General features: G+C 49.4%; 1 protein-coding gene across 1 annotated transcript; it reads right to left on the bottom strand.

Annotated features, from left to right (window-relative positions):
• Positions 1 to 6779: 6779 nt before the first annotated feature.
• LOC149326941 (uncharacterized) lies at positions 6780 to 19851 on the bottom strand. Its single transcript, XM_089564730.1, has 3 exons — positions 19695 to 19851; positions 19244 to 19488; positions 6780 to 7484 (listed from the first exon to the last, which is right to left on the bottom strand). Exons 1-3 carry the CDS (start codon positions 19849 to 19851, stop codon positions 6780 to 6782), a joined length of 1107 nt encoding a protein of 368 aa, XP_089420856.1.
• Positions 19852 to 24574: the final 4723 nt, after the last annotated feature.

A 24574-nucleotide genomic window follows, 5' to 3' on the forward strand; every position in this document is an offset into this window, starting at 1 on the left:
GATAGGCTTAGCAGTGTATGCTGACAATCTCGCGCCATACAGAACAGCCAGAAAGGAGTACCCAACGCCACACAAATCCCTTAATAAGTTAGCAGACTTATCACCCTTAGGAGACTACAAACCAACACATACCCAACACCAGCTAAATTACACCAGTGGTACCCTACACTATGCTCTCCGCAGTTCCCACACTGTGGAGAGGTAGCTAACCTCTACCATATGGTGCGGGCATGCCAATTTAATCCCTCAATTCACCCCATTCCAAGCCCCTCGGAGGAGCAGTGGGAGGCTATTCTGCTCAGCGATGATCCTGACCGTCAGCACTGGCTGGCGGGGAGGGCCAGCGCAGCAGCAGCAGTCAATGGACTACCGCACTATGGGGCGCGCCAACATGTTATGAGAATACTGAACAAATAAAGATGTTTTTAATCAATCAATCAATCAATCAATCAATCAATCAATCAATCAATCAATCAATCAATTCCTGGCGTACTGTTTGTTTTTGTTTGTCTTTGTTTATTTTTTGCGCCTCTCCTGTCCCGTCCCTCGGTTCTGCGCATGCGCAGCTGGGGCATTATTCTCATCACAGAGCATACGCCAGACTGGAGTTTGACCAGCCTACAATGCTGGAAAAAGTTCTATGATGCAATAAACTCATGCAGTTTTTCATACAAATATCATGTACTTATCATACAAATCATAGAAAATTATCATATGAATGTCATACATTTCTGTAAAATCATACAGTCATCATAGAGATGTCATAGAATATCATAGAAATTGTAGGATATATCATAAAAATTGTACGATATTCTATGATGAAGCCTCTATGAGGCTATTGCATCATAGAACTTTTTTTCAGTAGGGAAGTTTTTGCTTCAAAAGCGAACGGATCACGCGAAAGGTGTTCACCTCACAAGGCAGGGGTGGCTCCTCACTGGGGTTTGCCTTTGCTCGCTGAACAGCGTCACGTCTTTGTCCGAAGTACGAGGCTCGCTTCGGGCGCAGCCCATAAAACGCGAGTGCTCCCCGGTGCGAATTCCGCACAAGCCATCGTACACGCACTGCGCCGGAGTAAGAGCGTTCGAAAAACCGGACTCAAGTTGCATTGCAGTGCTATACGTTTTAATGACATTATTCGCATGATTCAGTGCGCTAAAGGTCTTCCTCGGGAAACAAGGCAGCGGTGTCAGAGGAGGATGGTTTACGGAGGCTGAGGGTGTGACGTCACGCTCCCTCCTAGTTTCAATCAAATAGCGTTAAAAGCGCTTTATAGAACTTTATAAACTTAGAATTTTTATTCATGTCATTTGTCATACAACATAAATCAAGCCTACCAAAGCCTCAAAGGGCTTGAGTGGCAGAGCCCGGCAGACAGCGAACATTGGCAAAACAAAGGAAAACAGAGACGTTGCAATGAACTTTGCAAAAAAGAAAAAATCAACAATGCAGTGAGACAAATACAACATCACTATTACAACATCAAGAGGAATGACAGTAATTTGAAACTAAGACAGTAATATAGGTGAAATAATTACGGGGAACGCGGAGACATACCTCAAAGTTTTTTTTCACGGTGTATTTAGTTTTCATGCGGAGTACGCTAGGTGGCAAGCTATTGAAACAGGCAGGTACATAGTAATGACGTGTGCGCTTTCCGACAGAAAGAAAGCGAGGAATGCAGTAGCAGTATTTTGGTCTTAAATCCCGAGCAGGAACATCTGGAATGGTGAACTGACTGTACCAGAAATGCTTTAGCACAATAATTTCTGTTAATAAAGCGTTAAAACTTGGAAGCTTTTGTGTTCTAAAAATATCAATGTCATTACCAATGGACAGGTCGTAAGCAATATTCTTTAGAAGCAAACGCAGAAGCGAATTCACCCTGTGTTGCCAGCGAACCGTGCAGTGACCATAAACAGTAATTCCGTATCTGAGCACTAGAGCATGTGCAACACATCTACGGACAGAAAAAGGCAAAAAATATCTAATGTTATACAGGACACACGATACAACACGAAGTCTTTGGCAAACAAAATAAAGGTGCGAGTTCCAAGATAGATCACTGTCGAAGATCAGGGCAAGATATTTGACTGAATGCGCATATTTTACTAGTACACAGTTACAATTAAAACAAGAGGAAGTATGCAAATAAACAAGGTGACTCAACTCAACTTGTTTTAATGGGGTATGAAAACATATAAGGTTTATTTTAGAAGCATCAACATTAATAAGATTAGACTTAAACCAGTGCATGGCTTTAATAGGTGCCATCTGTAGTGCTGTAACAGCACCAGTGTATTTCTTTGCACACGCAAGAATAACAGTGTCGTCAGCATACTGAAACAACAAAGCTGGCACATTGTTAGCAAGGTCGTTAACGTATAGATTGAATAATAAAGGACTCAGTTCAGAACCCTGTGGAACTCCAGAGGTAATTGCCGTGAAATCGCTATGGAATGGTGAAATCGACACGTATTGGCGCCTATCTTGTAAAGAGTTAGAAGCAGTTGTAAAAACGAACCTCGAAATCCCACCGCAGAAAGTTTATCAAGCAAAAGAACGTGGCAGATGCTATCAAAAGCCAGAAAAAGAGAGCATACGGCTTGATTCTTATCAAAAGCTGAATTTAGCGCTGTGTCGCAGAAAAACGGCGTCGGCGTTGCCATTGGGTTTAATGACTGCTAATCTACAGGGCCGTGACGTCGCAACCACAGGACCTTGAGCAGGTAATTCAAACACCCAACTGCGATCACACTCTTGCTTCATATATATATATATATACATATTGTTACGTAAATGTAGGCACACAAGAAGTAGTCACTGAGGGATGCTGACAGCAGCTCACAGCAGCTCAATCGAACCACTGCCGGCCAACGGCGCACAGATCACACTTCGTCCTCTTCGCGCTCCGTGCACGAGCCCAGTACTGTCTTCTTCGTTGTCCACTGACACAACTCCCGGCGGCGAAAGCATCAACGGCGGGATACCAAACGAGGACGAGTGATCGTGGCGTGTAGTGGACTGGGCGATGTCGGCGGTCGTAAACTGACTTCTGGTAGGCCTGGGAGGCGGTGAGACGGTCGCGGGCGATTTCGCGGGCCGAGGTTGCTTGAGCGATGGCGTCACGTGCGTACTCCGTGGTCGAGGGCGAAGAAAGCGGCAGGAGTGTATCCAGTGGCAACGCAGGATGCCGGCCATACAAAAGATAGAAAGGCGAATAGCCCGTGGTGTCATGCCGCGATGAATTATAAGCAAATGTTACATAGGGCAAGGCAATGTCCCAATCACGATGGTCGGGTGCGACGTACATGGATAGCATGTCAGTGAGGGTCCTATTCAGGCGCTCGGTAAGCCCGTTCGTTTGAGGATGGTACGCTGTAGTGAGTTTATGCTGCGTGGAACAGGACCGGAGTATGTCGTCAACTACCCGGGACAAAAAGTAGCGGCCGCGGTCCGTCAGCAATTGGCGTGGGGCACCGTGATGAAGGATGACATTTTGCAACAGGAAATCGGCGACATCGGTGGCGCAACTGGTTGGTAAGGCGCGTGTGATAGCGTACCGAGTGGCGTAGTCAGTCGCGACGGCGATCCAACGGTGGCCGGAACTGGACGTAGGAAAAGGTCCGAGGAGGTCTAGTCCGACACGATGAAAGGGTTCCAGAGGTACGTCGATAGGCTGCAGAAGGCCGGCAGGCAAAGTGGAGGGCCGCTTCCTTCGTTGACGGAGGTCACAGCTGGCAACGTAACGGCGAACACTACGGTAAAGGCCGGGCCAAAAGAAGCGGCGTCGGACCCGATCGTACGTGCGGGAGACACCGAGGTGTCCCGCGGTGGGCAGGTCGTGTAGTTCCGCGAGGACAGACGAGCGGAGACGCTGAGGAACGACGAGCAGGAGCGGAGGGCCGTCAGGGCGAAGGTTGCGGCGGTAGAAGATGTCATCCTGAAGGACAAAGAGTTGAAGCGAAGGATCGGGGTTGGCACAGGTGAGGCGGTCAATAAGGGGACGCAAGGAGGAATCTTGCCGTTGCTCGGCCGCGATGTTAAGCAGATCAGAGATAGCGAATAAGCACGGGCCTAGGTCATTGTCTCCAGGATCTGGCGGCTCCACAGGGTGACGAGACAGGCAGTCAGCGTCTTGATGTAGGCGCCCGGACTTGTAAACAACGGTGTAAGAGTACTCTTGCAGGCGCAATGCCCAACGACCAAGCCGGCCTGTGGGGTCCTTCAGCGAAGAAAGCCAGCAAAGAGCGTGGTGGTCCGTCACAACTGAGAAAAGGCGGCCAAACAGGTAGGGTCGAAATTTAGCGACCGCCCAAACAAGGGCGAGGCACTCGCGCTCCGTTATGGAGTAATTGCGCTCGGCGGTGGAAAGAAGACGGCTGGCGTACGCAATGACACGGTCTTGACCTTGGTGACGTTGGGCGAGCACAGCGCCGATACCATATCCGCTGGCGTCTGTGCGAACTTCAGTGGGTGCCGACGGGTCGAAATGGGCCAATATAGGAGGGGAAGTGAGCAATTGGATTAAGGTAGAAAAGGCCTCTCCTTGGGCAGGGCCCCAGGTAAAAGGGCTGTCTTTTTAAGGAGGTCGGTGAGGGGACGTGGGATGCCAGCAAAATTTTTGATGAAACGTCGGAAATAAGAGCACAGGCTTACAAAGTTGCGTACGTCCCTGGACGATTGCGGAAGAGGGAAGTCTTTGACAGCTTGAACTTTAGCAGGGTCCGGGCGGACACCCGAGGCATCGACCAGATGTCCAAGGATGGTCAGTTGGCGACGAGCGAATTGGCATTTCGACGAGTTGAGCTGCAGCCCGGCTTTACGGAAGACAGAAAGAATGCTCGTCAGTCGTTCGAGGTGCGTGGAAAATGAGGGCGAAAAAACCACGACGTCGTCTAGGTAACACAGACATGTAACCCATTTAAATCCTCGAAGCAAGGAGTCCATCATTCTCTCGAAGGTAGCTGGCGCATTGCAGAGCCCGAACGGCATAACTTTGAACTGATATAAGCCGTCTGGTGTGACGAATGCAGTCTTTTCACGGTCTTGGTCATCCACAGCAATTTGCCAATAGCCGGATCGAAGGTCGATGGAAGAGAAAAATTTGGCTCCGTGAAGGCAATCCAAAGCGTCGTCAATTCTGGGGAGAGGATACACGTCCTTTTTCGTGATGCGGTTAAGGTGCCGGTAATCAACGCAAAAGCGCCAGCTCCCGTCTTTCTTTTTAACTAGAACAACTGGTGAGGCCCAAGGACTCGACGATGGCTCTATAATGTCTTTGGTAAGCATTTTGTCCACCTCCTGCTGAATGATGTTCCGTTCTGTACTGGAGACCCTATACGGACGTCTGTGGATAGGAGCGGCGTCACCGGTGTTAATGCGATGCGTAACCACAGAGGTCCGAGCCAAAGGGCGGTTGTCGAAGTCAAAGATGTCGTGAAATGAGGAAAGAAGACACCTGAGGTCGTGAGTTTGTGCTGGTAAGAGGTCAGGGGCAATCATTTTTGCGTATTGGTCAGATGGTGGTACGTCGGACGCGGAGCATTTCGGCGAGGGAGGTTCACAGCCGGTGACAGCTGACACAACGCAGTCGGAAGCAGGGCACAGCGTGGCGAGCGACATGCCTTGGGGAAGCGGCTGAACGTGCGATGAAAATTTGAGGATCGGAAGGGACACTCTATTGGCAAACATAGTGACCACTGTATGTGCGAGGGCAACACTCCGTGTGAGAGTTACATCAAGGGCTGGAGTAACGATGTATTGGCCATCGGGAACTGGTGGGACGGAAGAGAATGATACGTAAGTGACGGCTTCGGGGTTCAGGCGGACAAAATCCACGGTACATAGGCGATGGACAACTGGAGCCGGTGGTTCCTCGTTAAAAGGTAGGGCGAGCTGAACGACACTTGTGGCGCAATCAATGAGGGCAGAATGTTCGGAAAGAAAGTCAAGGCCAAAGATGAGGTCATGAGGGCAGTGTTCGAGGACAGTGAAGAGAACCGAAGTATGGCGGCCGGCGATTGACACAAGGGCTGTGCACATTCCAACGACAGCGGAAGTACCGCCATCGGCGAGACGAACAACAGCGGAGTGGGCAGGAGTGAGCACTTTCCTTAGGCGACGGCGTAGAGAGGCATTCATAACGGAGACGTGCGCTCCCGTGTCGATGAGAGCGGTAACAGGGATCCCGTCCACGTCTACGCTAAGTATATTCCGTCGGGCTTGTAGAGTCAAAGGAGGATTTCCAAGGTCGGTCGTCGGAGCAGCATCACCTCCAGACGCTGCAGCCATCAGTTTTCCGAACGGGATCGAGCATACGGGCCAGGAGATGATGGGCGTCGAGTTTGGGGCGACGGAGATCGACGACGGTAAGGAGACGACGAGCGGTTAGTTGGAGGGGCCTGAGCGTCGGAGCTTGCGAGCTGTGGTTCATGGGGCGACGACGAGCGGCGGGGATAGAAAGAATCAGGATAGCGGCGGTAGGTCGATGACGGACGGCTTCGGCAGTGTCGGGAGATGTGACCAACTCGGGAGCAGTTAAAACAGATGGGCCTGTCGTCAGGTGTTCTCCACTCATCCGGGTTGCGGCTGCGGCGAGTGTGGTACGGATGTCGGGCACCGAGCACGGGAGACACATTGCGAGCATCTGGGCAACTAATGGAGCATACAGGTCGGATCCCGAGATTGGCGAATTCTTGTCGGACAACAGCCTGTATAAGGGATACTGCAGGGGCACTGTCCGGTACCGATAATTGGGAAATTGTGGGAGACACTGCCTATAGTTCTCGGCGTACAAGTCGTGTCAGGCTGTCGGATGTTGGCAGGGAGCACGGTTGGGATGAGTCTACGCAGGACGACGTTGCCGCCGTGTTCGGCAACCGCGTGAACTGAGGGGAAATACGGCGGCTTTTCGCTTGTTCAAAGTGGCGGCATTCTTTTAAGATGGCGTCAACCGTTCCACAGTCCTTGTACACCAGCAAGTTAAAGGCGTCGTCTGCAATTCCTTTGAGAACGTGACCTACTTTGTCACTCTCTGACATGGCGGAATCAACTTTCATGCAGAGGGCTAAAATGTCCTGAATATAAGACACATATGACTCTGTTGAGGATTGTGCGCGGCATGCAAGCTCCTTCTTCGCAGCCAGCTGACGTCCGAATGGCTTACCGAACAATTCGGTGAGCTTCTGCTTGCACAGGTCCCAACTGGTCAGTTCTTCCTCGTGTGTCTCGAACCAGACCCTTGCAGTGCCCGTCAAGTAGAAAATGACGTTGGCCAACTTCATCGTGGGATCCCACCGGTTGTGTGTGCTCACACGCTCGTACAGCGAGAGCCATTCTTCAACGTCCACGCCATCGGTACCGCAGAATGTGCCCGGGTCTCGAGGGTGGGCTAGGACGACAGTTGGCGTGGCAGGCGCGTCGGTAGCTATCTCGACGGATCGGCTCGTCAGGTCAGCGGCATGGCGGCTCTTACCCCGCACCTCCACCAAGAGATGTTACGTAAATGTAGGCGCACAAGAAGTAGTCACTGAGGGATGCTGACAGCAGCTCACAGCAGCTCAATTGAACTACTGCCGGCCAACGGCGCACAGATCACACTTCGTCCTCTTCGCGCTCCGTGCACGAGCCCAGCACTGTCTTCTTCGTTGTCCACTGACAATATATATATATATATGTGTGTGTGTGTGTGGGGGGGGGGTGCGTGTGTGTATTATATATTGTATATACTATAGAATAATGTATGTATATATTGTGTGGAGTACTTTCACACATTGTTTTGTCATCACTTCACTCGCTATCTGTAGGCCTGCATACCAAAGCGTCCGAAAGCTGTTTATGAATTGGGTCTGCTTGCTTTTCCCTCTGGCCACGTGCGCATGATAGGTGACGTTAACTTTGACGTGCTGAGGAAAGAACGGCACAATGTAGCTTGTCACTTCAACAGGCTTCCTACGTTGGAATAAAAGCAGTTGCCAACCTTCTAATACGTGTCGAAATTTTGGGCGCATCACTTGTGCCTTCATGTATAGATATGTCAAGGTGCGCACCGAGAACAACCAGGTATGTCCTTTCATTGTTAAGCAAAAATCTCTCTGATCACTTCTTTGTTGGGTGCAGCTTTTTTCGTCGCAGCATGCTGCCGTTAATAAAACCCTTATAAGAAATAGAGGTTGTTGATAAAAGAAACCTCTGCTTCTAGTTACAACTTTAGGATTGGCTGTCTTGCCTTGCAGAAGTTCCTCCAAGTAACCTGGACGAATTTTTTTCGCGAGTGTTACACTACGCTACCCTGTCGAGCATTTCGCCCCGAGCCTGGGAGGCCGGTAGTGCACATGAGCGAACCCAGAGAGAAGCAGCAGGTGCGCGGCGCGTGACGTCAGAGTTCGCCGCTGCCGCCGCGCGAGGAGCCGGGCCGACCCGACTGCGCCCGCCGGCACCGCGCATGAATGCGCATGCGCGGCAGCCAGAAAGGGGCAGCTGGTGGGCGGCACAGGACCACAGGGCTCGGCTGCCGCCGTGTGTGGTGGGGTCGTGTGGATAAACTGTTTATGTGCCGCTGTGAGTATGAAGGCTGAGGTAATACGGCTCGATGCATCACAATCGCTTCGTATTGGTGACGAAAGGAGACTCCAGCCCCCTCTATGCGGTGGTATCATCAGGAGAAAATCACTTCTTCGAGAATTCTTCGCGAAGAGATGGCTTGTCGGTGGACATTCTTCGAGGGAACTTCCAGGCCGTGAAGAACGTTCTTTTAGCAGTCATAAAAAGCATTATAGGAACATAAATCATACGGCATGGCTTCAAGGAAGCTCGTGGAGTTGTGCTTTACAAACGCACACAAGTTATTTTTTTCGCAAACTATATACCTATTTCGATTCTTTCGTGCATTGATTTCATACTTGAAAAGCATATTTTCACGTATTGCAAAGCGTCATTGATGCAAAAGCTGTTCTTTTCCGCGTTGTCATTCGAACGGCTTATAAGAAGGCACTCGGCCTGCTCACAAAAGCATCTACGGAGCGCCTGCTAAAACTAGGGGTACACAATACGGCTGATGATTTGATTAGCGCCTATCTTACAAGCCGGGTAATGCGGCTGGCCACAACTACGACCGTCCACAGGGTCTTAGAAGGTTTAAACATTAGCTTTCCGCAGCAAGTGGCTGGGAGACAAGATATACCTCAAGAGTGGAAGAGGAAATTCCTTACGCTTGCGCTTCCCAAAAACATGCACCCGGAGCATCATCATGCTAGACGAGTGGCGAGGAGCAAGAAGATGAACGAGTGCTATTCATAAGAGGGAGCCTTCTTCATGGACGCTGCGGGTCCTGTACAAGGAATATCAACAATCTCAGTGGTGCACCAAATGCAAGTCGTCGACGGGCTTTCAGTTCGTAACGGGGATACACAGGCTATGGAGGAAGTAGCGGCAGCCCTAGCCGCAAAGCACTCCGCATCGAGATACATAGTTACAGATTCCCAAGCGGCTTATAGAAACTATATGCGTGGCAGAATCACGCCGCTAGCCTGCAAAATTTTTAGTCAGTGTAGGACTTCAGCTGAACGGAAGGAATTAATATGGGTACTAGGTCACCAGGGAGTTGAAGGAAACGAGCGCGCACACGCTTCGGCCCGAGCTTTTCTTCCCCGGAATCCTTCTACGTCATCCCTTACTGACTTAGGCTCCCCTCTCTGCTAACAACATAATCAGAAATACTGCAAGATTTGCGCCTTGGAAGGCAGACACTCCCGAGGCCCACTAAGGGTCTTAGTAAATCAGAAGAATGTCACCTTCGCAGGCTACAAACTATGTCTTAGTAATCCAGCTACGCTTCACGCCATTGCGTCCGAGTCCTTTTCGGCACAGTGCAAATTTTGCGGCCAGAAGGCAAACTTATACCATATGGTATGGGCTTGTCAGAAAAGCGACAGCATCAACATCATAAATCAGCCAACGCGGGAGGGCTGGGAGGTTGCCCTGTCTAGCTCGGACCTCGAGGAACAACGAGCCCTCGTCGCCAGAGCACGGGCAGCGGCTTTTACTAACGGCGTCCCGGCCTAGGGACCCGATGAGCCTTCCCTTCAAAAGGATCAAGGATCAATAAAAGGATCAAGTCAGGATTTCAGTTTGCCATAGCAAAGTTGGTCGCAGGAATTGTAGTATCGGCAAAACGCTTGGAATATTTTTGAACAAGATATTGGTCTGGGACGCTCAAGTTGGTAGTTTTCTGTTGTCTTGCGAAGTGTGTAGGAGTGCTAGCAAGATTTCGGTACTTTCTTCCAACGTCTATAAAAATGATTTACAATACACTGTTTTTATCTAACCTAAACTATTGCTTCATGGTATGGGGAAATGCAACGGAGGCAAACATAAATAAAAAAGTCAGGAGGCACTTTGGTGGTGGTGGTGAAAACTTTTAATTTCTGAAATAGAGTTTGGGAGCCACAGAGTGGCCACGCTACATGGTCGGCGTCCCTAGCCCGGGATACCGCATGACAATGCCCCGTCTCTAGCCCGTTTCACCAGAGCCCTTTGGGACTCAAGCGAGGAGCAGTTGAGAAGGGCAGTCTCCCATGCCTCTCTGGAAGGGGTAGGGGAAGGGGGGAGGTGGGGATTTTGAGTACATGCCCACACCATGTGGAAGATATCACAGGTCTCCCCACAGTGTGGGCATCGCCCATCCGTGTTAGGATCGTAATGCTTTAAGATTGCAGGACAGAGTAGAGTACCTGTCTGCAGGCGCCTTAAAGTTCGCTCCTCCGTCTTACTCAGCCCCTTTGCAGGGGCCGGGAAAAGGCGGTGGATGTCGCTATAATGCGTTATAATTTCCTTGAATCGCAGCAGCGGCTGGTTAGTCTCCGAGCCAGAAGAGCTAGGATGAGGAGCCCGGTGAGTAAGCGCTCGGGCAGCCGCGTCAGCGGCCTCATTACCTCGTAAGCCCTGGTGGCCAGGAGCCCAAATGATTCTTTTGGGTGTTGGATCAGTGGCAGTCCCTCTTAGAATGCAATTAATAAGAACGGTAAACTGGGCTAGTTGGTAGGAATTCATACTGAAAACTGCGCAAAAAACGAAGACACAGAACGAGAAGGCACGACACGGGCGCCCGTGTCGTGCTTTCTCGTTCTGTGTCTTCGTTTTTTGCGCAGTTTTCAGTTAGAATGCAAGCAGCTAAGGGGGAGATCTCCCCTGCCAAGTAATGATCACATGCTTTTCGGGAGTCCGTAATGATGATTCTCGAATTGGCGTGGGCGGCAGCAAGCGCTATCGCTACTTCCTCGGCTCGCATTGAATTCGGGGCTCGAAAAGAGAGTCCATCAACGTGCATTTCCTGGTGAACGACAGCGGCCGTGTAAAATCCCGTGGGCGATGGGCCTGCTACGTCTACATAATATACACCGGGTCGGGAGCCGTGTTGTCTCTCAAGAGCCCGAGCCCGCGCTTGTCGCCTGTTTACGTGCATGTCGGTGTCCATGTTACGAGGGAGCGGGGAGCCCAGAGCATATGGCGCCACAGTACTGGGATACGCTCCGCCTCCTCTGGAGTGCAGTCGTGTTGGATGTGTAAGCGGTTTAGCAGGCGGCGCCCAGGGGCCGTCTGCATGAGCCGCGTGTATTGGTTCACGAGGTGGGCCTCCCGCAGCTCCTGGTAGGAGTTTAGCACCCCCAATGCCTTGAGTTTGGCATTAGAGGTAGCCACCAGGAGATCCAGGGCTCGCTTAGTTGCCTTGCGGATGACGGCGTCTATTCGCGCCTCGTCTTGCTTAGTAGTGCGGAGATATTGCACGGCGTAGAGGATCCGGCTAGTCACGAAGGCATAGACGAGCCGAAGCGCGTCCCTGCCCCGCAGACCGCCCCGCTTGTTGGAAACGCGGCGGATCATGCGCCCTACCTGTTCGCCTACTCTCTTGAGTTTCAGAATGGTGGAGTCCGGTCTGAGTCTGTGGTGAATGAAAAGGCCCAGAATACGGAGCTCCTCCACCTCTCTAATAGGACCTCCTGACAGAGAGATGTAAATTGCTGTCCTATCCTTTGGGTTCGCTCTGACATGCAAAAGCTCTGATTTCGCTGGAGCACATTGGAGCCCACAGTCAATGGCATACGCATCGACTATGGAAGCGGCCTGCTGAAGGCGGGCCTCCATGTCCCCAAGGCTCCCCTCAGTGGTCCAAATTGTAATGTCATCTGCATACAACGCGTGTTGAATGCCTTCCACCCGGGCCAGGTGGCTTGGGAGGTGCATCATAGCTATGTTGAACAGGAGCGGTGATAACACCGCTCCCTGAGGGGTACCCCGTGTTCCCATCATGTAAGGGCCGTATTCCTCGCCCTCAATCCGAAGAAAGGCCTGGCGATTAGTCAAGAAATCTCTTACATACGCGTAGGCCCTAGCCCCACAATCGGTAGAATTCAAGTTGGCCAGGATGCTTCCGTGTTTAACATTGTCGAAAGCTCCTTTCAGATCAAGGGCGAGGATGGCTTTGTCATTGTGTTGCATAGTTGTGGGTCGTATTACATCCCTGTGCAGCTGGAGAAGGACATCCTGTGCAGACATGGGGGGGCGAAACCCGAACATGGTAACTGCAAAGAAGCCCTTACTCTCCAGGTATGGAGAGAGGCGATCCCGAACCATCGTCTCCATAAGCTTGCCCGCACATGAGGTCAGTGATATGGGCCTCAGGTTGTCCGTATTCACGGCCTTACCTGTTTTAGGGATAAACGTCACAAGTGACGTTTTCCACTCGGGAGGGAGTGGACGCCCGTCCCAGATCTGGTTGATGTATTCTAATAAATGGAGGTAGGCTGAGTCCGGTAGGTTCGCCAACAGGTTCACTGTTATGTGATCCCGTCCCGGAGCCGTACCCCGGCGCATTTTTGCTAAGGCCGCCTTAAGGTCGTGCAACTCAAAAGGGGCATCAAGTGTTTCATTAGGCCTGCCAGAGTACATGTACTCAGGCCCAGGCGGGCCCTCCGTACGACAAAGATATCTGTCGCACAGAGTGTCCGCAAGTTGCGCCGTCGTACCATGATACCCTTGCAGAGCCCGCCGGAGCTGCTTTTGCGTCTCCCCTCTCGTTTGAGAGGGGTCGATTAGACTGCGAAAGAGACGCCACGTCCCCTTCGAGCTCATCTGATGAGCTGCGGCGTCGCAGCGTGCTATCCAATTTGAATCTGAGAGTTCGGCAGCATACGCTGCAGCTTGCTCTGTGAGTTTGACTATCGGTCGCGTAATTTGCGATTAGTTTTCTGCTTTGTCCACCGTTTAGTTAAGCTCCGGCGCGCCTCCCACAAATGCAGGAGGTGGGTGTCCACTGCGGGGATCTCTTCGGTGGTTTGTAGTGTTGTGACGTGTTGTTTCTGAATGTTGTATATGTGGTTAGCCCACTCCGCGTAGCCGCCGGAAAATAGTACGCCTGGCTTGGCCTGACCCCATTTTTTGCGCGCTGCCTTCGCCATGAGTGTAATCCGGAGAAGGAGGTGATCGCTGCCTAGAGAATCTCCCAAGTTCTCCCAAGCAGCCGCTCTAGCATTTTTGACGAGAGAAAGGTCTGGACACGTGTCGCGGGTTACCGAATTCCCCACTCGGGTGGAATACGCCGGGTCCGTGAGCAACGTGAGGCTGAGGGTGGAGATGAGCTCCGCCAGCTTACGTCCTCTTGCCTGTTCGAAGTGGTAGCCCCAATGAAGGCTGGGAGCATTGAAGTCTCCAATGATCACTAGAGGCTCTTTGGCTGCCATTTTTATCGCGCGAAGGAAGATTTCATTAAAAGTTACGCGCGGCTTATGCGGAGGGCAGTATATGTTGAGGATATGTATTGACGGGTCGCGGCGTCTGAGAGGCAGTACCCGGACCATTGTATATTCTTGCTCGGTACTCAAGTCTATGTCGACCTGAACCCCGGTGTAAGCCTTATTCACCAGGATGCACGTAGAGGGGCAAACATAAATAAAAAAAAGTCAGGAGGCACTTTGGATGTCTAAAGTGCGTAGAGCGAAAGCGTTTACCCCACCACTTTGACTGCCTCTGTGGCACTGGTGACGTCACACGTAATTAATTAATAACTCCTAAGTACTAACTAATCATTAATCAACGAGTAATTATTGCTTAATGAATAATTACTAATTAACGACATTTAAGCGTCGTCTTTAGGAGTGGAACACGACAGCGTGTTGCAGCGCAGCCAGGCAGTCCACGGGACGCCATCGCCCGTTCGGCGCGATTCCTTGCCTGTTTGAAACACCTTCGAACGCAACGCATTTTTGAGGAAAAGAAATTGCGCAGTAACCATCTCACATATGTCGGTGGACACCTGTCAACCGTTTGTACAGAAAGGGAGGAAGTCTGAGTGAAAGAAGAGAGGCCGTAATGAAGGAGATGAAAATTCTATTTCAGGAAAGGAAATTACGCAGCGACTGTCTCACATATCTCGGTGGACAACCGTCATCCGTTTGATTAACAGCTTGAGCTGGATGTAACGCCGGACGGACGGGAGCATGAGCCATTACAAGCTTTCGCCTTAATATTCATGCTCCAAAAGAAAGCTGTCCGACACATTGCAAATGTGGATTACGATGCGCACACAGAGGAATAGTTTGCTCGCTTTCACATCACACCAGTTCATGACCTATTAGAATGTAATTGTAAAATGTATCGGTTACCATGAAAATAAGTTTCTAAAACTGTCTTGCCTGAAAGCAACATTTCCAAGATATACGTTTCGCAAACAATCATTTTGGTGCATATCCTTCTCCCGCACAGAATGCGGTCGTTTGATGTAGCGCTTTGCTCTTCTGCATTTATTAAATAAAATTCTGAGTAAAGGTATATCTGTGGAAACGCGCAACCCGCGTGAAATTCGTGACGCGCTGATACGATGAATTTCATGTATCTTTTGATATCTGCGCTCAGGTACGAAATTCTAAATTATTTTTTTGCTGAGCTAAAAGTTTATGAGTGTATTTTGCCGTCCTAATATGACCTAAATAGTCTTAGCAATCTTCTTTTCCTGCCTTTTGTTTCTTTTTTCTTACCAGATGTGCCCGCGCTGTTAAATGTTGTTGAATTCATATTCCTTTACGCCAAGCTAATCTGTAGTATACTATCATGGTGGAAAGAAACGCGAACAGTGCGGCGCCTAAGCACTCCATTGTTCGAATATCTTTTGATGGCGCTTTTTTCTGGGCTGTAAGGAAAGGACGTTAGAGTTTTCCTAGAATGCATCCCGGACAACTCTAGCATCTTTTTACTACCACCGAAGTTAAGGCGTGTTGGAAAAAAAAAATCTCTGCCTCTCCCGTAAACGAGAGTAGAGTAAGCATGAAATGTTTACGGGCCTAATGTCATCTCGGTGGACACCCGAACCGCACCGTACAGGAAGGGAGGAACGCCACCACCCGTTCAGCGCGATGCCTTGCCATTTGGTTTTTTGAGGAAAGGAAATGGCGCAGTAATTCTCTGCCATCTCGGTGGACACCCGAACCGCACCGTAAAGCAAGGGAGGAACGCCACCACCCGTTCGGCGCGATGCCTTGCCCTTTGAACGCAGCGCTTCTCCCCCGGGCCCCTGTGCATCTGCGCAGCTTTGCTTCGATGCGCGAAGCCCCTAAGAGATCACGTACGACAACGAAGTGTACGTGGCATTTATGTGCTTTTTGCAGGCGTTATTAGAAATCGGAAATTATAATTTTTTGCATTATCAAACGCACAGCGCGACTGATATCTTGATAAACATTGAGAAGGACTGGCAGCAGTTATTTTTTGTGACTCGTTTGGAGACCAACCGTTGCTTGCATGCCGGTCGCGTAGGAGGGCTTAGAGAGTCTCGTTAAATCTCGTTAAGTCTCGTACGGTGCCCGGATGTTCTCGTTTCAGAGCCCGGATGACTGGAATTCAGTGCCCGGATGACTCGATTTCAGTGCCCGGATGACTCGATTTCAGTGCCCGGATGACTCCATTTCAGTGCCCGGATGACTCGATTTCAGTGCCCGGATGACTCGATTTCAGTGCCCGGATGACTCGATTTCAGTGCCCGGATGAGTGGATTTCAGTGCCCGGATGAGTGGATTTCAGTGCCCGGATGATGGCTCTCGGTCTCGGCGTGACGTCACCACACTGCCGACAACGGGGGCTAAAAGCATTTCATGCTTAAAATGCGAACAGAGCGGAGCCTTGGCGCTCTGCTCTGTTCGCGTTTCTTTTCATCGTGATAGTACATGACTTATCCACCATGCTCTGTCGTTTGCATACTGTTTTGCCTTGTACGGGCCCGGGCTGCTTCAAGTGAATGTGATTCAATTTTTTCCCGGGCCTACACACATTGTCCTTGTTGTGATGCGTGGTTCATCAGACGCGCGCGTTCATGCGAAGGAGAAAAGTTTCCAGGGGCGAACGCGGTGTTTATTCCCGCATGTTCGTCGGTGCGTGGCTGGCCGAGAATAACCAACCAGTAGGTTGCGGCGCACGCCTTTTATTAGTTTTTTGGCGCACATGCGCATCAGCGACGGCGGCGGCGATAGCCGGAGACCACTTCCCTCCCCTTTATATTGGCTAATTTAACAAGCTAAACTCCAGCTTGATATCTGTCCGGTGGTCGACGGTCTCTGGTCGGGAACGCTTCTGGAACGCCGTCTGGAACGCTTGCGAAGCGGCAGGACCTCTGGCGGTAGGGGCGGAGGATGGCACTGGATCGACGCTTGGTGGAAACGCCAGGAACTCGTCTCCCTCCTGGTTGGATGCCTCGCGTTCCGGATCGGTGGTCCGCGCGAGCAGCTGGTCCTTGTGACGACGCCAGGTGAAACTGCCTCTGGGTTTGGTAGCACGAACGGTAAAAGACAAAGGGCCGGACTGCCCCACAAGAACACCAGGGACCCACTTTGGTCTGTCTTGATAATTGAGAGTCATCACTTGGTCACCGACTGCTATGTCACGATCACGACGTGGGCGAGCCACGGATTCCTTGAACTGATTATATGCAACCCTTCCTCCCACCGCTGGCTTGACAACATCGAGTCGATTCCGCAGCCGTCGTCCTAGTAGCAAGTTTTCTGGTGACAGCTGTTGTCGCATGGGGCGAGTTGCCATAGGTAAACAAAAACTTGTGAAGCCTCAGTGTAATGTGTCCGCTCCGCTAGACTTACGAAGAGCGTTTTTAAGTGTCTGAATAAAACGCTCTGCAAGCCCGTTTTAGCTGGGATGATACGGTGCAGTAAGCACGTGACGACAGCCCAATTCTTTCCCAAAAAGCTTAAACTCTTCGGAGGTAAACTGCGGGCCGTTTTCAGTGACCATGGTTTCTGGGAAACCAAACCGCGCAAACAGCTCTCTCAGTTTGTCAACTGTAGCGTCCGACGTAGTCGAGTGCATAACAAACACTTCCGCCCACTTTGAATGCGCGTCCACGACCACAAGAAACATTGCGTTCAAAAAGGGCCCAGCAAAATCTATATTTACGCGCTGCCATGGTGCTGTTGGCCAAGACCAAGGGTGCTAGGGGCGCTTTGCACGGCTCGGAACGCTGTTCTTGACAACTTACGCAGGCCTGCACGGCTCGGAACGCTGTTCTTGACAACTTACGCAGGCCTGCACGGCTCGGAACGCTGTTCTTGACAACTTACGCAGGCCTTGACACGAGTGTCTTTGAGCGGCTGTTTGTGAGACAGGGGTCAGCAGTGCGTTTGTTGCAGTGCATTGCCTACTTACATGCTGCAGCGTGTTTGTTTACTTACTAGCATTGGCTCGTATACTCGTTTGTTTTGCATTTACAGGTGCATCGTCTACCTAGATGAAACCTGGGTCAACGCAGGATACACAAAAGAATACGTCTGGCAGGAAAAGACTGTAAAGTCATCTCAGGATGCCTTCCTGAAAGGTTTAACAACGGGATTGGCTGCGCTTTCGGGCAAATGAGCCCGTTTGATTCTTGTACACGGTGGGAGCAGTGCGACAGGATTCGTGGAAGACACTGCTGACTTCTTCAGAGCAAAAAAGGGAAACCACGCTGACTACCACTCTTTTTGCCAAACATTCCGACCAATAGCATTGTCGTCATGGGCAATGCTCCATATCATAACGTGGCTCTTGAAAAAACACCACTGGCTGTTTCCAGAATAAACCATTTTTCGCAAACACTCCGGGGTCAGCATTTTTTATTGTCCTATCTCATTTATTGTTTGCTCTTTCTAAATATTTTTACCTAGCATTGTACAACTTTTTCTGCATTCTTACTTGACGTTCCCACAGCTTGGAACTCTTTTTACCTGACAGCACGGGAAAACAGGCCATATCGAGGTGGTGTGTGTAAAAATAATTTGACCCGAAAGTTACAGACGGCCACTTGTTAATCGGGCCACAGCGGAGCACTCAGAACTGTGCTAATTAACTAAACCCGACGAATGAACGTAATCTTTCGCACAAACCTCTCGCTTGCATCTAAAAAGTATAGTCGCAATGCTGCTGAATCGGGAAGAAAACCGCTACTGGTGACCAAAAGCCGGTGCGAGCTCATTTACAACGAATTTCGGACAGCTCACATTAAAGCGGTATGCATCAAATGAACAGATGCATGCAGTTCATTTCAGAGCACGCCATAATATTCAAGCGATTCTGAACAAAACGAGTTTGCTCATTCAAGTCATGCGAAATTCAACTTGCGATGAAAAAAAAATGTGCGAAAAAAAAGTTTCACCACCCGGGATTTGAACCCACGCGCCCCCACTGCCTGTCGACTCCCCGGAGCGACGCGTTAGACCACACGGCCACAAAACATCGCGCAGTGATACATTTCTCTTTATTTTTTTCTGCGGACTACTTCCGTAGCCTTCACAGCGTTGCACATGATGTGTGAAACGGAGTATAATGTGAACAAACGACCGAAAATGTAGAAATGAAACTTCTTAACACCAAATATTATTGCAAGGGCCTCTTTCTCAAGCTGGCTGTATTTATTCTCGGCATCGGTCAAGGTACGCGATGCGAAAGCGATTGGCTTTGTGCTGCCATCATCCAAAACATCAGAAAGAACCGCGCCTAAACGATAGTGCGATGCATCGCATGATAGCTGCAATTGTTTGCACGGGTCGTAGGGCGCCAAAATCGGCGGAGAGGCTAGCAAGCTCTTTATCTTGATGAACGCTTCCTGGCAACGCTCATCCCAGCACCACGGGGCGTTTTTACGTCGCAGCCTGAAAAATTGTTGTGCCACCGTTGCTAGGTTAGGAAGGAACTTGCCGTAGAAATTGACTACTCCCAGGAACGACTGCAGCTGCTGCCTGTTGTTAGGGGCTGGAGCCTTGAGGAGTGCGTCAACCTTCTCCGTCGTTGCCGAGATGCCTTGTGCGCTGATTCTGTGTCCGAGGTAGCGAAGGTCCTGTTGGAAAAACGAGCACTTCTCTTTCTTGACACGATCGCCTCTTTCAACAAGTCGTTTTAACACAGCTTCCAGATTGGTTAAATGCTCTTCGTCACTTTTACCAGTGACCAGAATGTCGTCTAGGTAGCAGCAAACGCCGTGCAAGCCCTTCACATGGTGTGAATTATTCCTTGAAAAATCCCAGGTGCGGAAGAAATTCCAAACGCGAGTCGATTAACAACAAAAAATCCGTTTTGCGTATTTAACGTGAGGTATTGTTTTGACGACTCAGACATGACCACTTGCTGATAGGCCCGGCTGAGATCAATCTTCGAGAAATGCTTACCCCCCGACAAGGCTGTGAACAGGTCGTCCACCTTTGGTAATGGGTAGCGGTCGACATCAAGGCACGGGTTCACGGTCGTCTTGTACTCGCCGCAAATCCTGATGCTAGCATCTTCCTTGATTACGGGTACCGCAGGCGTAGCGTATTCTGACGTCATAACCGGCGATATAATTCCCAGTTGTTCCATTTTGGCCAATTCAGCGTCGAAAGCTTTTTGCAACGCGAACGGGACATTCCTGGCTTTTAGGAATCTCGGCTTCATACCAGGTTTAAGAAAAAGTTCTGCGCGCTCTTCCGTTATGGTGCCCAATTCGTCTTTGAAAAGGGGCTGGTACTTCGCCAGCAATGCGTCAAGCCTCTTTTTTACGCTGATATGAGTAGGAGTATCTGACCTTGTAATGTTGTTGAGGTTCCAGATTTTCGCCCACTCCAACCGGACGGCGCGGAGATACTCCCGGCCCGGCCACATAACTACCACCGGTGGTAGTTATGGTGGTGGTGGTGGAAAGAAACGCGAACAGCGCGGCGCCTAAGCACTCCACTGTTGCAATTTCTTTTGATGGCGCTTTTGTCTGGGTTGTAAGGAAAGGACGTTAGAGTTTTCCTAGAATGCATCACGGACAACTGTAGCATCTTTTTACTACCACCGAAGTTAAGGCGTGTTGAAAAAAAAAATGCGAACAGAGCGGAGCCTAGACGCTCCGCTTTGTTCGCGTTTCTTTTCATCGTGATAGTACATGACTTATCCACCATGCTCTGTCGTTTGCATAGTGTTTTGCCTTGTACGGGCCCGGGCTGCTTCAAGTGAATGTGGTTCAATTTTTTCCTGGGCCTACACACATTGTCCTGATGTAAATAAAGACGTCTTGACTTGACTCGATTTACTTGCGGGCGCGGCACTTGTTTTGCATTAGCTAAACTAACTGATTTCCAACACAATGCACTCGAAGTGCATTGTTTTTAGACATATCAAAACCTTCTGAATCCGTGAAACATAGTATATTACTTCGGAAACTACATAGCTGTGGCTTTCGAAGGCCCTTCATGACTTTCCTTGAGATTTATTTGTATGGTGGTGATAGCGCTCCTGAGATTCTTAAAGGACTCGGAGTTGTATTCGCGTCTATAATCTTCAAGTTTTCAGTGCGCGCCCTCTGTCCCCGTGACATAGTGGTCGCTGGAAACTTAGAAAACTCATTTCGTTGCCGCTCTTTTTCTTTTTTCCCCTTTGTTCCCCTCCCCAAGTGTAGGGTAGCCAACTGGTCATCGTCTGGTTAACCTCCCTGCCTTTCCGTCCTTCTCTCTCTCTCTCTAATAGTATGGTCCAACCCAAGTGGTAGTTATCGAAAATATTAAATGCAAGCCCACACAGATGGCAGCTGTTGTTCCTCAGGGATCGATTTTAGCCCCTCTTTTATTCAATTATAACGTTGACGACATCAGTCAGGCCATTCTTTATAGACTGGTCATTAAAGTGCGCAGATGACACGCTTTCAGTATCGTGTCAGATAAATTACGATCAGGCCACGGTTGATTTACAAATTGGCACTGTAAACATCATGAGTTGGTACTGTAGTAACTTAATTATTGCTATCCAAGATAAAACTAGATTAGTTTGGTTCCACAATCCCCTGAGAGTTCCTGTCGCCACTCAAGTGATTCTTCATTCCCATCAGTGTTGCAATTGTGCCTGCTCTTCTATTCCATACATTTCAAATGTGAATTATATTAGTGTTCATCGCGATTCCACAATATCCTGGAACAGACATTCGGCTAACGCTTGTAAAAGGCTGTGCGAAATACCTTGCCTGCTATGCACTCTATTAAAGCGTTACGCACAATTTACATCAGGAAGATAATAGCACAGGCAATGGCGTACAGTGTGCTGCGGTATATATTTTTTCCATTTAATTCTGCTATGTGTAGTGGTGCAACAAGGTTGATTGCTTACTGAAAACTGTAACCCACGCGTTGATGTTTGGTTTGCCAATAGCCAACAATTCCGGTCGTATCTCCTGCTCTCGTATGCCTTCATTCACGTTGCACCTATGGAGCAAGGACTTCTCCCCCATATCTTCCCGCTCGAGCATTACGTCCACGCGATGGATTCATTTTGCCCCGAGTGCAAACAATAGCTGGTGAATTTGTACGTGCTTTTTATGTGCCAAGTGTGTTGAACGACTCACCAAACGTTTTCACTACACGCAGCTACAAAGGCGTGAAGCCTGTTATCTTACATATCTATGGTTGTTAAAAAAAAATGGCTGTATTTTTTCTTTGTTCCCTTCATTAATCTCCCCCTTTTCTTCCTGCCTATTCCTTAGTTCTGGTCTAATTGTCTTCTGAAGTGAACTGAAACCAGGCCCGTATATGCACCATGACACTGCACCAAAAAATAATTTATTATTTTTGCTATTACAGATTTTTACGGCGTATAAATGGCGTTCATCTAGTTAGCAATGACAGGTCATAGCCTAGGCCCTGACCAGTGCTTTTATATTTAATAGCACTTTTTAATTACAAACAGCACGTCGCCACAACGGGTGTCGTTTCGTTTCAGCGGAATAAGACGATACGCTGAGCCATGGATGCGGCGTCGTGCATAGGCATGGAGCCCCCATCTAGCAACGCCTGCATTGTTGAGTTCGGCCAACACGGGCCGGGGCGGAATTCCACGAAGACTTGAGTCGTGCAACGAAGGATCGGCGTGGACTGGGGATGGCAGAAACAGCAGTGACGGCGGCGTCAGGTGGCCCAGTCTGCCCTCGGGTCGCCGGACTAAGTGATGCGGTGAAGGGTCAAGCTATTGATCTTACTTGAAAGGCGGCTGCGACATTGACAGAGGTCCCACGTTTCGGACCTCTGACGGGGGAGTCCAAGGCCCTTCATTCCCCTGCTCGGAAACGGAGTGCAATTCTTTTCCCACGGAGGCACCGATCTTAACAATGTGCTGAAGTCGACACGACAGCCTTCGGCTGGGAAACAGTGTGTCATTCAGAAGGGTAAAAGCTTCGGCTTGTGGCTCATATTTGAATGGTAAAAACGTAGCGCAAAGAGACAAGGACACAAAAAGACAGACAACACATGGCGCTAACTTCCAACTGGTTTATTTCAGAAAGGAAAGGTGGTTTTATATCGACATCAAGACCAACACGCCGTCAAACCATGCGCTAGCAAAGCGTATATCAGCCAGACATGCGAGCTCTTTTGCCACCAATGTCAGCACGTGTGTTATTCTTTTCCCACAGAGACACAGTCCTTAACACAGTGCTGAAGTCGACACGACAGACTTCGATGACATGTCTTTCCCTCTGTCCACCGGCTGGGAAACGGCGTAGCAGTTATTTCCCACGGAGGCGCGGAACCTGCCAATTCGACACGACCGTGTTAGATGACTGCTGGCTTTTCCCCTTCCCATCGACCGATCCGCAAGAGAGCGAGAGAGACCAGCAGCGCCCCCTGATGTGGGTGCGACCGCCAATGCCCACAATTGTCCACCTGATTGGAGAACGTTTTCCGAACTTTACAAGTCAGAAATCTGGGGAATGTGAAGGGTACTTAAAGAGATGTTCTTTTGTGACCACAGGACTCCCATTTACACTGTAAATGTGTAAAATAAACCTTCTGTGAAGTTTCATTTCATTCCATTTCATTTTATTACCTTAAAGGCCCCTTAAAAGGGGTGTTACATAAGGGGTGGCAAGAATAAAAGCACAAATTCACAATGACAGGAAACTTTCTACATTATCAGTGAAAAGTCGTGGGCAGGTGATGATGGCAACGTTGTTTGGAAGGCCGTTCCAGTCTGCGGCTGCACGACGAAAGAAGGAATTAGAAAAAGTGACGGTGCGTGATCGTGGACGGGAAACTTGTAGGTGATGGCTGGTGCGGTGAGATATGCGTGCAGGTGGAAGAATATAAGGTGCGATGTGCATAGGGGGGCTGTGGAAGAATTTGTGAAATAAAGACATGCTGGCAATGCGACGGCGGAGCGATAAGGGTGATAATCCGGATGCTGTTTTTAAGGACGAAACACTGATGTCATAAGAGTAGGATGAATTAATGAAACGAGAAGCGCGATTCTGAACATATTCGAGGTCATTGATGAGATATGCTTGATGAGGATTCCAGATGGGCGACGCAAATTCTAGTTTGGACCTGACTAATGACTTGTAAGCTAATAACTTGACATGATGGGGAGCATGATGAAGATGGCGCTTTAGGAAACCTAATGTCTTGTTTGCTGACGATATTATATTAGTAACATGCAGGCTCCAAGAAAGATCGCTAGAAATAGTTATGCCTAGATACTTGTATGATTGTACTAGTTGTACGGGAACTTCAGATATTACGTAAGAGAAGGTTAAAGGATTACGGCGACGGCTAATGGATAAAGATTACACTTACGTGGGTTAAGTTCCATTAGCCATTTATTACACCACTCTTGAACGGCATTAAGATCATTTTGAAGAGAAGATTGGTCAGCGCTGGTGAGAATAGCACGATTAAGTACACAGTCATCAGCGAACATGCGTATGTTAGATGTTACATTTGAATGCAGATAATTAATGTATATAAGAAACAGTAGTGGGCCAAGCACAGATCCCTGAGGGACGCCCGACGTTACTGAGAGTGAGTTAGAGTTTTTATTGTTAACGAAGACAAACGTCGAACGATTAGTCAAAAATTCTTCGATCAACTTCAAAATATGGGGGTGCAAATTTAATCGATAAAGTTTTATCAGCAGGCGTCTATGGGGTACTTTATCAAAGGCTTTGGCGAAATCTAGAAAAATGATATCAGTTTGTAGATTAGAATCAAGGTTAGCATGGAGATCATGAATGAATGTGGCAAGTTGGGTCTCGCAGGAGTAACCCCGG

Source organism: Amblyomma mixtum, chromosome 10 (assembly GCF_055824585.1).
Source record: "Amblyomma mixtum isolate Tamu chromosome 10, ASM5582458v1, whole genome shotgun sequence".
Taxonomy (NCBI): domain Eukaryota; kingdom Metazoa; phylum Arthropoda; class Arachnida; order Ixodida; family Ixodidae; genus Amblyomma; species Amblyomma mixtum.